The 11,979-nt window shown below is 59.0% G+C and overlaps 1 protein-coding gene across 1 annotated transcript; it reads right to left on the bottom strand.

Annotated features, from left to right (window-relative positions):
* Positions 1-2,154: 2,154 nt before the first annotated feature.
* Positions 2,155-5,868, bottom strand: S1PR4 (sphingosine-1-phosphate receptor 4). The gene has a single exon (XM_059159426.1). The coding sequence runs from the start codon at positions 5,182-5,184 to the stop codon at positions 4,027-4,029; it is 1,158 nt and encodes a 385-aa protein (XP_059015409.1). The 5' UTR covers positions 5,185-5,868; the 3' UTR covers positions 2,155-4,026.
* Positions 5,869-11,979: the final 6,111 nt, after the last annotated feature.

The raw sequence follows: 11,979 nt of genomic DNA, 5'->3' as shown, positions 1-11,979 counted from the left end.
GGCAGGACGTAACCTTGCGACCCGGAGGGAAGTAGGAATGAGAGCCGAGTGGGGCCCAGCCTGGGGCGCGCAGTCTCCTGGGAATTGTAGTCCGGTGACGCGGCGCAGGGGCTCCTGGGAGCTGTAGTCTTCCTGGCCGAAGTCAGAAATCCCTTAAAACTCCCAAGGAACGTAGATGCTGAACTCCACGAGGACAAAGACTTTTGTCGGCTTCCTGCGTTCGTGTACCCCCAGAACCCAGTGCGAGGCCTGGCACGCAGTGAGTGGGTTGTAGCGTTTTTGGAAGAATGAATGAAAGAAGAATAAAGAAATCATGATAGACGTTTCCTAAAGGGATGGCGCGGGGGGTTATGGGACTTGTAGTCTGGCGCGTGGCGTTGGGGAAGGGGTTGGTGATCGGCTTCCTCCTACCCGTGTATACCTAAGGCTCGCTCGCATTTGGGGCGTAGGCATAGTAGGAAATAAATTTCGCTGCTCATCAGAATTGCACATTTAACTGGAGGCCCCAAACTTCTATTTTCGAATCTGGCAACCCGAGAACCCGCTGTGTTCTGCCCAGGGGTCGGAAGGAGCGTCAGTAACGCACCCCCTCCTCCCGATGGGAAGACTGAGGCCAGGGCGTGCAGAACGCGAAAACCCCGGTGAGCTGACGTCCAGCTTCCAATACGGCCGCCTCCCTAAGGTCCCAAGTGCGAGGTGGCGCCGGTTCGCAGCATTTTGGATTCAGGTCCCTGTGCCTCCCCCCTCCCCGGCTGTGTGACCTTGGGCAGATGGCTGCACCTCTCAGAGCTCCGTTTCCCGGCTGGTGCATAGGATGACAAATAATCCCACACCCTCCGTAACCCCTTACTGAAATGACCTCTGGCTGCTAGTCACCCCCAGCAGAGTGCGACCTTTGTGGGAGCAGGTAGCAAGCTGCGGACAGGCACAACCGCTGCACGGAGGAGAGCCAGGCAGACGGTGGTTCAGTGAATGAGCGAGCCCACCCCTCCGAGTCCTGTCTTGCCCAGGGAGCTCCTGGGCCCCGGGGAGTCGGGGTGGCCTGGCCGCTGGGGAGGTGAGGGGTAGGGGGAGGACCAGAACTCATTCTGGCCCGTGTTCTCTTCACACCTGTTCCTTCTGCCCGCGCACTGGTTCTTCCAGGCCGGGCTATGAGCGCACAAGGTCTGCACACGCTCACCCGGAGACAGCCCGAGAAAGGAGCCTGACCTGGGTCAGCTCACAGGGTGCAGGCCCTAGAGCTGCATGTGCTTCCTCCTCCCCGGAGTCCAAGTTCTTCTGTCTGGAGAGCGGAGAGATTCAACGAATCCCTAACAGGCAGGGATGAAGAAGTCACCAGCCTGCCGTGGCCACCTTGAATCCCAGTGCTGCCCCTTCCTTGCTGTGTGACCTTGGGTCAGTTACCTAATCTCCCTGGTCCTCAGTCTCTCCATCTGTAAAATGGAGTTAATGGCGGTATCTTCCTCCTAGCGCATTACAGAGGAGGAAACGAGTTAACACCGAAGCGATGGGAGCCATCCCACCAGCAGGAGTCAGGATTCTGGGGACCGTTGTGCTGCTGTCAGGGAGGGGGGCAGGGGAGTGGAAGGAGAGGAAGACATTTCTAAGGCTTGTAGGGAGGCATGCTGTGGGGTCCAGTTCTCCCAGAGCTCTGGCCGCAGTCGTGACCCAGAAACTGCCACGGTGTCCATCCTCGTGGAGCATCTAGTCCAGGGGAAGAGGGGGAGGAGTGGCCAGAAGTGAGCACGGCGGCCATCAGCGCGGGATGCGCAGGCAGCTGTGCGAGCCAAGGAGAAACCTCAGGAGGAGAAGATCAGGGAAGACTTCCTGGAGGAGGTGATGCCAAAGCCCAGACCCGAAGGAAGGGCGGGGGGGGGGGGCAGGCAAGTTAGGACTGAGGGTGGGGACATGCCAGGCAAGGGCGCTATGGTGGGGACCAGAAAGCAAGTGCAAAGGCCCCCAGCTGGGCGGGCCCGGCCCATGGTCCAGCTCACTCAGAAGAGAGCCTGTGAGAGCGGGGGGGCATCCGGGCCCGCGCACACAGGCCCAGAGCACAGGCTGATCGCTTCAGGGTGGCCCAGGCTCTACTGACCCCCGATTCCACTGAGTCCCTGCCCTGCCTGGCGCTGTCACGGATAAACATGATGACAGGAATCAGGAAAACATAAAAATATCCCAATTTATTGTGTACCTGGACACGTGCTTGGAGCTTTATCCAAACTTCTCGGATGAGGGACATGCCCCGCGTCTACACTAGCCGAGACAGTGGTCGCAAGCCCCCGGTCACTAAACATTATGGGCCGGACCGTGTCCCCTCAGAGTTTACATGTTGAAATCCTCCGCGTGGGACGGGGTTTGGAGGCAGGGTCTTTACGAGGTGATCAAGCTAAAAAGGAGTTCCTTAGGGTAGGCCTGGCATCCCTCTAGAACGGAGGCATGCGGGCACAGATACCCAGGGAGGGCACCACATGAAGGCATGAAGGCGGCAATTGGGATGTCACTTCCCGGGGCCACGAGCCTCCAAAGACGCTCGCAGAATCCAGGACAGTGGGGGGCACAGGCTCTGCCTCGGAGCTTCAGGTGCACCAGCCCCGCAGGCACCTCGGTTTCAGACGTCCAGCCTCCAGGACCGCGAGAGGACTCTTTTCTGTCCAGCCACCTGTTCTGTGGCTCTGAGATGTGGCACCTCCAGCCGACCAATGCACCAAGAAGGTGAGTGTTTTGTATTTCATTTCATTTTCCGGAGTCGTGAGCAGCCACACGTGGCTGGTGGCTGCGGGACCGGCTAGCATGGTGAGCAGCTCCGGGCCGCCGCATCCCCTCGTCACGCAGAGAAGCCCAGGCTCAGAGAAGAGTGGCTCTGTGCCTAAGTGGCGGGCCAGGTGCTGCCCCCCGAGCCCGGGCAAGACTTACAGGCACTGGCTTGCCTGGAAGGAGGGAGGGAGAGCGAGCTTTCCAGCAGGAGACGCGGCCGTGCGCACAGGCGCATCCCCGTGCCGTCCGGTATGGTCACCACGAGTGCCACGGGCCATTTAAGCGTGACCAAAACTCAAAGTTCACCTCGACAGTCGCACCGGCCTCTTGTCAAGCACACCGCAGCCTCCGGGGCTTCCGAGGGGGACAGCCTCTACCATCGTCAGAAGTGGGTCGGACATGCAGGATGCCATGTGCCCCGGCGAGCGCTGAGTGTGTGCCCACAGCCTTGGGCTACGGGGTCCATCCCCGATCTGCCCATTTCACAGGAGGGGAGATCGAGGCAGTTAGTGCTAAAGGGAACAGGAGAGGAGCGGCAAGATCCCCTGAGGCCAGGGGGCCAGGCGGCTGCGACTCTGTCACCCCCAGATGGGGCCCCTGATAGGGCAGAGGCCAGAGATGGGGAAGAGGCTGCAGGGGCCCCAGATGAGCAGAGGGGGAGGGGAAGGGGAAGTGGGCGAGAGGGGCGGGGACCCACCTGGCAGCCCCCAGCCGCTCTCACACACGTGCGCACACACAGCCGCACCCCACTCTGTGCCCACCTCCCTCCTTCTCTGTCTCTCTGTCTCTGTCTCTCTTGGACACACACTCACCCACACCCTGCCGCTGCCCCGCACAACCACAACCCCAGTCCCCACAGACCCACAGCCCCCAGCCACGGGTCCCCGTGCTTGCACGTGTCCAGCCGACCCACGGCCCCACACCGTCGCCCCCGAAGCCCACAGGTGAATAAGAAGGAAGCTGGGACAAACCGTTTTTGAACTTCCGTGTTGCCAGGCTGTCCAGCTCCACCACCCCCGAGGCTGGGCAGGGACTGAGACTCCCCAGAATCACAAGAGAGCTGGGGTGGGGGGAGGGGGCATTCATCGCAAACCCACTCCCCCCCACTCCAGACCCCTCCCCGTTCCCACGAGCAGCCGCCTCCTCCAGGGAGACCTCCAGGGAGACCTCCGTGGGCCCAGGCGCTGTGAGGGGGACCGTGGAGCCTCTGGACCCATCGCCAGCTGGGGGCCCTTTGTCCTGCCTCCCCCGGGGAGCCCCCCACGCTCCACCTCAGACGCTCCGCACGCTGGAGATGCTAGTCAGGGGCTCTCGCATCCGGAAGCTGAGCGACCGTGAGCCCCGAAAGCTGTCGCGGGGCCTGAGCGAGCTGTCCGTGGTGGAGGCTGCGGAGTGGGCCTCGCCCACCTGGGCCAGGCAGTCCTGGGGCCCCCGCAGGCCCAGCCGGAGGCAGCCGCAGCAGAGGAAGGCCAGCACGGCCTGGCACACCTCCCTGCTGCGGAAGGAGTAGATGATCGGGTTCACGGCCGAGTTGAGCACGGCCAGCGCCAGGATCCAGTCCATGCCGCGCAGGTACTGCTGCGCCCAGTCGGTGGAGCTGAACACGTCGGCCAGCAGCAGGCCGAAGAGCGGGCCCCAGCACAGCACGAAGGCCACCAGGATCATGAGCACCGTCTTGAGCAGCCGGCGGGCCTTGCGGCGGGCCGGCGAGCGCGGCGCCTTCTGGCCGTTGGCGCGCACCACGCGGAAGATGGCCCCGTAGAGCGCGGTGACGGCCGCCAGGATGCAGGCGAAGACGCCCACGCAGAAGAGGATGTAGGCCTTGGAGTAGAGCGGCAGGAGGCTGGAGCAGCGCGCGAAGGCGCACACGCAGTTCCAGCCCAGCAGCGGCAGCAGCCCCAGCAGGCCGGCCAGCAGCCAGCACAGCCCGATGAGGCCGTACACGCGGCCGCGCTTGCTGGCCCCGCGCTCGGCCACCGGCCGCACCATGGTGGCGAAGCGCTCGGCCGCCGTGAACAGGAGGCTGAAGGTGGACGCGGCCAGCGCCGTGAAGAGCAGCCCCTCGCGCAGGAACCAGTGCGCCGGGCGCAGGTGGAAGGTGCGCGCGCCCGACAGCAGCACGTTGGCCAGGTAGGCGACGCCGGCCAGCAGGTCGCTGAGCGTGATGTTGACCAGGCAGTAGTAGACCCAGCGCCGCGAGCGCATGTGCGTCGCGATGGCCACCAGCACCATGAGGTTCTCCAGCACCACCAGGCAGCTCACGGCCACGAAGACCCCCCGCAGGACCCCCAGGCTCGCCTCCTCGGGGCCCCCCCGCCCGGCCAGCCGGCCCGAGTGGTTGTAGTGCAGGACGATGAGCCGGCTGTGCCCGCTGGCCGCCAGCTGCTGGCAGGACTCGGGGGCCCCTGGCGGGGACCCCGTGCTGTTCATGGCGGTCCCTTGGGGCAGACTGAGGCCCCCGGGGTGGCTGGGGCCCGGGGCAGGGTGGAGCCGCCCGCCACCGCCTGCTGCCTGCCCGGCCTTGGTTTCCTGTTGTTTCGAATTTCCTGTTATGTTCAAGGTACCCCCCAGGCTGGGGTGAGGCCGTGGACAGGGAGGGGCATCCCAACGGTTGGTGGCTCCCACCCGGGCTCCACCCGGCTCCCACCAAGGAACCGTGTCTCTGCCTCCTTGTGGTCCTAGAAAGCCCAGGGAGGGGTGGGGGCACCAGTGGGGATGGGAAATGGGTCGCCCCTCCCCAGGGCGCTCGCCACCGTTCCCTGGGCTGGGCAGCTCCCTCGCCCCCACAAGCCACCCTCTCCAGGCCCCAGCTGCTCTCCTGGACGGCTCCAAGCCTGCCTGGCACACAGTAGGTGCTTAATAAGTGTGTTAAGTGACGGCACACACGCGAGCACCCCCAGATACCTCATTGGAAGCATAGGTGCCTCCCGTTTCATTCCCAGGACGGACCAGCTGCGTGTCTGTGCGCAGAAGAGGAGGCTGAGGCCTGGAGACTTGGCACCAGCGGTCTCCAGCGGGAGGCAAACACCTGCACAGGGACCCACGTAGGTCTCGGCTGGGACCCTCTTTACTGGGGTGGCCTGCCCTGCCTCTGAGCTGGTTCTGCTAGAGCAGAGCTGCTGTGGACAACCCTCCCCCAAGATAGCACACCCCCCCACCCCCCCACCCCCCCGCTCAAGACAACCCCTCACCTCTGGAGGGGGAGGGGCTCATAGAAAAAATGGGAACTCACTCCCCCCATGCCTATCTGGGGATGCTGAGGACTGGAGCTGGGGGGGAGGGGTGCCCGGTGGGGGAGGGGTGAGAGTAGAGCCCATGCTCAGGAGTCTGTGTGGGGGAGGCACAGGGGTCCAATGAGGGGCTCCAGGATCCCCATCAGGGGCAGGGCTGAGGGCAGCCCAGCTGCCTGTGGCTGCCAAGCAGCGGCCCTCCCTTTGCTCACTGGTCAGCCCTGGGAACAGCACAGTTGCAGGGAACCACCGACACAGGTGCTGCCTGGCAGAAGCCATCGCGTCTTGTTACTGGAGGTGCCCAGGCAGAAGCAGGGACCTGAAGACGAGGCTGTGTGGACAAGGGCTACCCAGGCAGTGGGGCTGTGAGGCTGCGGCAGGGGGACAAGCAGCCACGTCTCTCTCAGGTACCACCCGGCAGGGCTGAGAACTGTGCCTTGGTCTCAACTTCACAAGGAACCACCCAAGTCAGCACATTCGAAGAGGGACACAGTGTGTTCTGAGGCTGAGCCTGGACCCTGAAATGGTACCTGATCCCAGACTGAGCCCTGATCCCTGACTGAGTCCTGATCCCAGACTGAGCCCTGATCCCTGACTGAGCCCTGATCCCTGACTGAGCCCTGATCCCTGACTGAGCCCTGATCACTGACTGAGCCCTGAGTCCAGGCTGAATCCTGATCCTGGACTGACCCCTGACCCCAGACTGACACCTGATCCCTGACTGAACCCTGATCCCAGACTGAGTCCTGATCCCAGACTGAGCCCTGATCCCTGACTGAACTCTGATCCCAAACTGAACCCTGATCCCTGACTGAGCCCTGATCCCAGACTGAGCCCTGATCACTGACTGAGCCCTGAGTCCAGGCTGAATCTTGATCCTGGACTGACCCCTGACCCCAGACTGACACCTGATCCCAGACTGAGCCCTGATCACTGACTGAGCCCTGAGTCCAGGCTGAATCCTGATCCTGGACTGACCCCTGACCCCAGACTGACACCTGATCCCTGACTGAACCCTGATCCCAGACTGAGTCCTGATCCCAGACTGAGCCCTGATCCCTGACTGAACCCTGATCCCAGACTGAACCCTGATCCCTGACTGAGCCCTGATCCCAGACTGAGCCCTGATCACTGACTGAGCCCTGAGTCCAGGCTGAATCCTGATCCTGGACTGACCCCTGACCCCAGACTGACACCTGATCCCAGACTGAGCCCTGATCACTGACTGAGCCCTGAGCCCAGGCTGAGCTCTGATCCTAGACTGAGCCCTGATTCCTGGCTGAACCTTGACCTTGGCTGAGTGTGTGACTATAGACCAGCCACAACTCTGACCCCTGACCCTGACTGAGACCTGGCCCTGGACTGACCCCTGAGCCCAGGCTGAGCCCTGGTTCTAACTGAGCCTCAACCCCCACTCCAGCTGCATCCCTGACTCTAGGCTCAGAGCAAATTCAGGACTAAAGTAGATGTAATGAGAGAACAAAGTGCGACTAGCAAGGCCAAGTCATCCAGCAATGATGCCACGAGTTACCTGCTGCCTGGCGGAAGGCCCTGTGCGCATTTTACCTTATTTAACCTCACGATTACCATACGCTACAGAAGAGAAATCCCCCTACTAGAAACCTGCCCCGGGACAGCTCTGACCATGCATAAGTATGCCTCCAAAAGGTTAGTCGTTGTTGTTTGTAAATGCAAAATATCAGAAGCAGCCCGAGCGTCCGCAAACAGGGGAAGACACCGACCAGCCACGCGCGCCACAGCGTGGACTACCACACAGCCACGAAAAAGAGTGGATCGGATCCCCCTCCACGTCGTATTGTTAAGTGTTGTTTTCTGTGAAACAAGGGGGAAAAATATATACACAGCTGCTTGTTTTCTCGAGAGAAACCCAGGAAAGATAAACCGGGCAGCAATGAGCTCAGTTCCCTCTGGGGGTAGTAGATGGAGTGGAGAGGGGATGACAGCCTCCGGACGTTCCTGCTCGCCTGATTTTCAACCTCCGTTTTTGCTCTCTGTATTCTACAATAAAATCAAATCCACAAGGTGCGGGGAGGAAAGCTCGAGAACGGGTCATAAACCGAAAACAGAGGAACCGAACTGTATTTCCGATGAAAACCAGGACCACACAGAAATAGAGGAGAAGGAGCCCATGCGACTTTGGACACGCACTTGTTCTAAAGACAAAAGGAACTACAGAAAAAGAAATATGAACTTTGTGTTGTCGGTTTGTTTTCAGGAGGGGTAGAGGTGTAGTGATTCTGAAACTCTCGTGTGTATTATGGGACGAGCAAAATAGCAAGTGTACGGATCTTACTAAGAACCGGGTCCATTGGCGGCGCCTGGGTGGCTCAGTGGGTTAAGCCTCTGCCTTCTGCTCGGGTCATGATCCCAGGGTCCTGGGATCGAGCCCCGCATCGGGCTCTCTGCTCAGCAGGGAGCCTGCTTCCCCCTCTCTCTCTGCCTGCCTGTCTGCCTACTTGTGATCTCTGTCAAATAAATAAATAAAATCTTTTAAAAAAAAATCCGGGTCCACGCTGGGCAGGAAACATGATATAAATACGGAATGGGAGCGCACATCACTCGACCCCATGGAAAGTATCGTCAGCGTGGGCCCATGATTGAAACAAAAATCTGTTGCATCACTCTGTCTGCTGAGACAAGCCAGGAACAACAGGCATAGCTCTCCTGCACCCAGATCTCAGGTTCTAAACACCACCTTTGGGGCTCCTGGGAGAAATGGATGATTCCAGGACCGGGGCAGGCAGGGGGCCTGATGGGCCTGGAACATCTTGGTGTGCCAGAGAGTCAGGAAGTGCCCTGAGACGGACAGGGACTGGTCAGAGACACAGGAGCCAGCCTGGCGGGGCAGCTGCTGGCTAAGCCTGGAGCCGTGTGGGCATCAATACTGAGTGACCGTAACATTGGAGAGACGGGAAGTGGCGGTTGCGCGCCGCAGGGGGGCAGGGGGGAATCATTGGTGTTTGATGGGGACAGAGGTCAGGTTTACAAGATGAAAACAGCCCTGGAGTGGGGCGGGAGGGGGATGGTGTATGACATTATGGACGTGTTTACTGCCACTGACTGAAAATGCTTAAAATGGTGCATTTTATGTAAAGTGCATTTTACCACAATAAAACAAATTAGGGGGCAAAAAAAAGAATATTCTTTCTGTATGACCCAGCAATCGCACTCCGAGGCAACCCCCAATAACCCAACGGTCATCATTTTGTGGCCGGGACAGAGTGACGGGCCCAGGCAATGGTCAGTGCCAGGGGTTAAGATATCGGGTAGAAGTTGGTTGGGGAGCATGGTCTTTGGATAATCTCAAAGTGTCTTCCAATGGGTTCCTTTTATTTTTTTTTTTTTAATTTTTAATTTTAATTTTAATTTTTTAAAAGATTTTATTTATTTATTTGACAGAAGGAAATCACAAGTAGGCGAGAGGCAGGCAGAGAGAGAGGGGGAGGCAGGCTCCCCGCTGAGCAGAGAGCCCGATGCGGGGCTCGATCCCAGGACCCTGAGATCATGACCTGAGCCGAAGGCAGAGGCTTTGACCCACTGAGCCACCCAGGTGTCCCTATTCTTAATTTTTAAAAAAGATTTTATCTATTTATTTGACAGAGAGAGACACAGCGAGAGAGGGAACACAAGCAGGGGGAGTGGGAGAGGGAGAAGCAGGCTTCCCGCCGAGCAGGGAGCCGATGCCGGGCTCGATACCAGGACCCTGAGATCATGACCCGAGCTGAAGGCAGACGCTTAACGACTGAGCCACCCAGGCGCCCCAATATTTAATTTTTTTTTAAAGTAGGCTTTGTGCCCAATGTGGAACCCAACACAGGGCTTGAACCCACGACCCTGAGATCAAGAGTCAGTCCCTTCACCCACTAAACCACTCAGGCGCCCCCTACAGATCACTTTTGAGTTAGAAAGAGGAAACTGTCTTTTTGTGGAAGCCCAGCGAAGATGGTGTTTACATCACTAGGAGTGTGATAAATGGGCATCCTGGGCGGGAAAGGGGGGGGGGGTTGCTGCTGGGATGTTCCCACCGGAAGTGTGTATCCCCCACCTGACCCAGGAAATCAGCCCCCAGACCCACCCTGAGGCACATCCCGCAGAATAAGTGGCCTGCACCCTTCCAAAGGTCAAGGTCGAGGAAAGTCCAGAAAGACAAAGGAGCAGGGCTGCGTGTCAAGTCTGGGACAGAAGGAGGCCCCTCGCCCCTCCCCCAGCCGCTGCGGGGCCCGGAGTTAAGTGCGGGAGTGAACCTGGACGGGACTCGAGCGTGGGGGGGCAGGTGCCGGAAAACACGGTGTCAGGACGACTGATGGGATTTTCACTCGGGCTCGAATTTATATACACGCGAGATTGCCTGAACTTGACCATCGCCCTTTGCTTACATAACAGAAGGTGTTTGTTCATGGAAATGCACGGTGTTTCCCGGTGAAGGTTGGTGATGTCTCCAACGCACTCTCAGATCACTTAGAAAAATGGAGAAAAAGGAGGAGAAGTTGTCTGTCGAGCACAGTGTTTGCTTTTAGATCATGCTTACAGGCAGAGACAAAGCAAAAGGTGAACCCCGGGTGGATCCAGCTCTGGGATCTAGATTTTCTTTCCGCAAAGGGATAAATAGTAAATATTTTGTGCTCTGTGGGCCAGACTGTCTCTGCCACAATTACTCAACTCTGCTGTCATAGCGGAAGCTGCCGAGGACAGTATGTAAACGAATTGGTGCTGTGCCGCTAACACTTTATTTGCAAAAAACAGGCTTGGCGCAGGTGGTTTGTCCATCCCCGACCTAGATGAGGGGCATACGGAAGTTCATTGTAATAGTTTTGCAACTTCCTTCCTAGCTTTGTGATCAGACTGTGGTCCCTAAATATCACCTCCCAAGAAGCAGGGCTCCTTGGAGAAATGGCGGGGTCCGGGGCCAGGGCAGGGTGAGCCTACAGCATGCCTCTGGGCTAGAACATGACCTCTTAAGTCTGGCGGGGGCATGTCAGAAGGACTGAGGGGCCCACCTGCTGTCATAGAGCAGGACAGTCACCGTCATAACTGTCGTAACCGTCTTAGAGTGCACGGCTCCGCGGCGTGAAGCACTGTCAACACCCCAACCCTCCGTCTCCAGAACTTTCCATCCCCCCACACGGAGACTCTGTCCCCACAAAGCACGGACTCCCCACCCCTGCCCCAGCTCCCACCCTCTCCTCTCTGTCTGTGCGGAGGGGACTCCTATGGGGCCCTCCCGGGAGTGGGGTCCTACAGGACGGGTCCTTCTGGGTCTGGCTGCCCTCGCTGAGCCCCATGTCCTTGGAGTCTCTCCGCATCACGGCAGGAGTCCAGGTCCCTTCCTTTCTGAGGCTGGACCGTTTTCCCGCGTGGGGACGGACTGTGCGGTGTTTATCCTTCCTCCCCAGGTAGACACTCAAGTTGCTCCAACCTCTTGGTGTGCAACGTGGGTGTGCAAGTAGCTCTTCAAGACCCTGCTTTCAATCCATTCAAGTGTGTGTGTGTGTGTTTTAATAGAACAGTTCCAGGCAAAAGATGCAAAGAAAAGGAAAGCATTAGGATATCACCATTTTTGCAGTCCCAAATGATGCCTCTTGAGGAACGTTCCCCAATGGCTGCTAAGACCATCAGGAGAAAGGCTCGATGAATCAGACTGATGCCCCCTAAACCCAGGGATCAATTTAAACACAGAAGACAGAGAGAATGAGCTGGATGTTCCATTGTGTGTCTCCTGGAGAGGGGCAGAGACGCAGGGACCAGCGTGGAGAGAACCAAGCAGAGGTTCAGCGTGGAGGCTCACAGGCCCCCCGGGAGTCCCGATTCCAAACAGGTGAGTTCGCAGGGGTTACGGGGAAGGAGGAACATATCTGTTGACACTGCGGCTGCCCCTTGCCCTGTCCGGAGGCTGGGAAGTTCTATGGGACAAATGGCCTGGGTTCTTCAGCAGATAAATGACCAAGAAGAAAAGGTTGGGGCTTCTTCCCGAGGA

Source organism: Mustela lutreola, chromosome 2, assembly GCF_030435805.1.
Source record: "Mustela lutreola isolate mMusLut2 chromosome 2, mMusLut2.pri, whole genome shotgun sequence".
Taxonomy (NCBI): domain Eukaryota; kingdom Metazoa; phylum Chordata; class Mammalia; order Carnivora; family Mustelidae; genus Mustela; species Mustela lutreola.
Note: the sequence above shows the minus strand (reverse complement) of the source record. Positions and strands in the feature narration are given on the sequence as shown.

Excerpts from the sequence above, each read along its gene's own strand:
- S1PR4 (XM_059159426.1), bottom strand. The coding sequence starts at position 5,184 with ATGAACAGCACGGGGTCCCCGCCAGGGGCCCCCGAGTCCTGCCAGCAG.